General features: G+C 38.0%; 1 protein-coding gene across 1 annotated transcript in view; it reads right to left on the bottom strand.

Annotated features, from left to right (window-relative positions):
* Positions 1-1,644, bottom strand: part of TTC33 (tetratricopeptide repeat domain 33) — a 56,115-nt gene that overhangs the window by 43,774 nt on the left and 10,697 nt on the right. The window contains exon 2 of the mRNA XM_013008390.2: positions 71-356. Within this exon, the coding sequence (XP_012863844.1) occupies positions 71-355 (285 nt within the window). The 5' untranslated portion in view covers position 356. The remainder of the gene's footprint in view (positions 1-70; positions 357-1,644) is intronic.

Here is a 1,644-nt window from a genome sequence, read left to right as displayed (position 1 = left end):
TGAATGAGCCCCTAATAAAATGATTTTTAAAAATAAATAAATAAATAAAAATGAATTCATAGCTCTTCACCTTATTGATGAATGAGTCAGAAAATATTAATTCTAAAATTAGAGAAGAAATTCTAAAACCATACCTTTTATTTTCAGCCAAATTGGCTCCTTCTTCTTTTAGCTGTTTACTCTTCTCAGCGCAGTCTTCAAGGAGAATTTCTTTCCTGCGTTTAGTGGCAGGAAGCCAATTCCCTTCATCATTCTCACCTACATCCTTCTCATCAGCAGCTTCAGCTTCAAACTGCTGGGACGTGACTTTTGAGACCTTCTCACCAATCTTCCTCTTCCATCCAAAGGAAGCCATTCTGGAAAATGAAAAATACAGAGCTATGAAATTCAAAGTAGGATTTTAGAATGGCAGTCCAGTGAATACATTAAGATCAAACTATCACCACCTTTAACCCATAAGCAATAATCATCAGGGGCCAGTGCATTTCAGTTGAATTACTTTATGGCCCTTCTAGCCATGGTCATTATAACGCTGACCAAATGACTAAGTGGCTGCAAGCAATTAGGTGTAGAGGGCTCTAAACTCGGACAGGGTCAGTTTTGTCATCTCACTGGGTCTAAAATTAGCCATCGCAGAATCAGGAACAAAGAATGTCATGACTGTCAAGGGAGATGAACACTGATCTTTCCGTTTGTCAGACTGTAGTGGCTTGCATGTTGCAAAGATACTGGAAGTTATGTCAATAGTATTTCAAATATCAGTAAGGTCACCCAAGGCTAATATGCTTCAGTAGAGCTTCCAGAGTGAAAAAAGACTTTGAAGGAGGAGTAGCCTATCCACTTCTGAGGAATTAACCACGGAAACCTTATGAAACCAGGGAGCAGTGTCAGCTACATGCGTGCAGAAAGACGAGCCCTCGGCTTGGAATGCACTCAAAACTAGACTGCCGAGTCGACATCACGATGTGGCTAAGGCTTAAGGGCCTTCATTTATTTATAGGGCACACCTCAAAATGAGGAAAAACAGCTACAAATATTTACTAATGACTGGAATGTAGAATGTACAAAGTATGAATCTAGGGAATTAAGAATCATCAAAATTGACTGGATTGCGTAAATATGGCACTAAAATGTCTATAAAATAGACTGATACTGGCTATTTTGAACCAAACAATCATATGGGTTTACTAAGCCAAGATAACATGTTCAAAGGAATATGTCACACTAATTGGCAAAAAGAACATTTCTAGATCTACCTTGAAGTACAGTGCTATCTGTAATTGCATATTTTCTACATGCCTACAAGAAAATCCAGGTAATAAAAAACTACTATTCAAATTCATGCACCAACAACTAAAACTAATGAGGAAGAAACTGAAGAACTCTACCAACTTCCTCTGTCTGAAGGTGATCAAACATGCAATGGAGATGTATTAAAAAATACTGGTGGCTGTAAAACAAAAGTTGCAAACACAGAGGTAGGAACAGTAGTTGGAAAATACGGCTTTGATTTCAGAAACGAAAATGGAGATCACATGATAGGATTTTGCCAGATCAACAACCTTGTCATTACAAATAACGTTTTTCAACAACTTAAACAGTGACTGTACAACTGTACACATGGTCTTCCCCAGAGGGAACTTC

Source organism: Echinops telfairi, unplaced genomic scaffold (genome assembly GCF_000313985.2).
Source record: "Echinops telfairi isolate 266 unplaced genomic scaffold, ASM31398v2 ScPeMD7_7469;HRSCAF=8507_1, whole genome shotgun sequence".
NCBI lineage: Eukaryota > Metazoa > Chordata > Mammalia > Afrosoricida > Tenrecidae > Echinops > Echinops telfairi.
The sequence above is the reverse complement of the archived record's forward strand: the minus strand, read 5'-3'. Positions and strand labels throughout refer to the sequence as shown.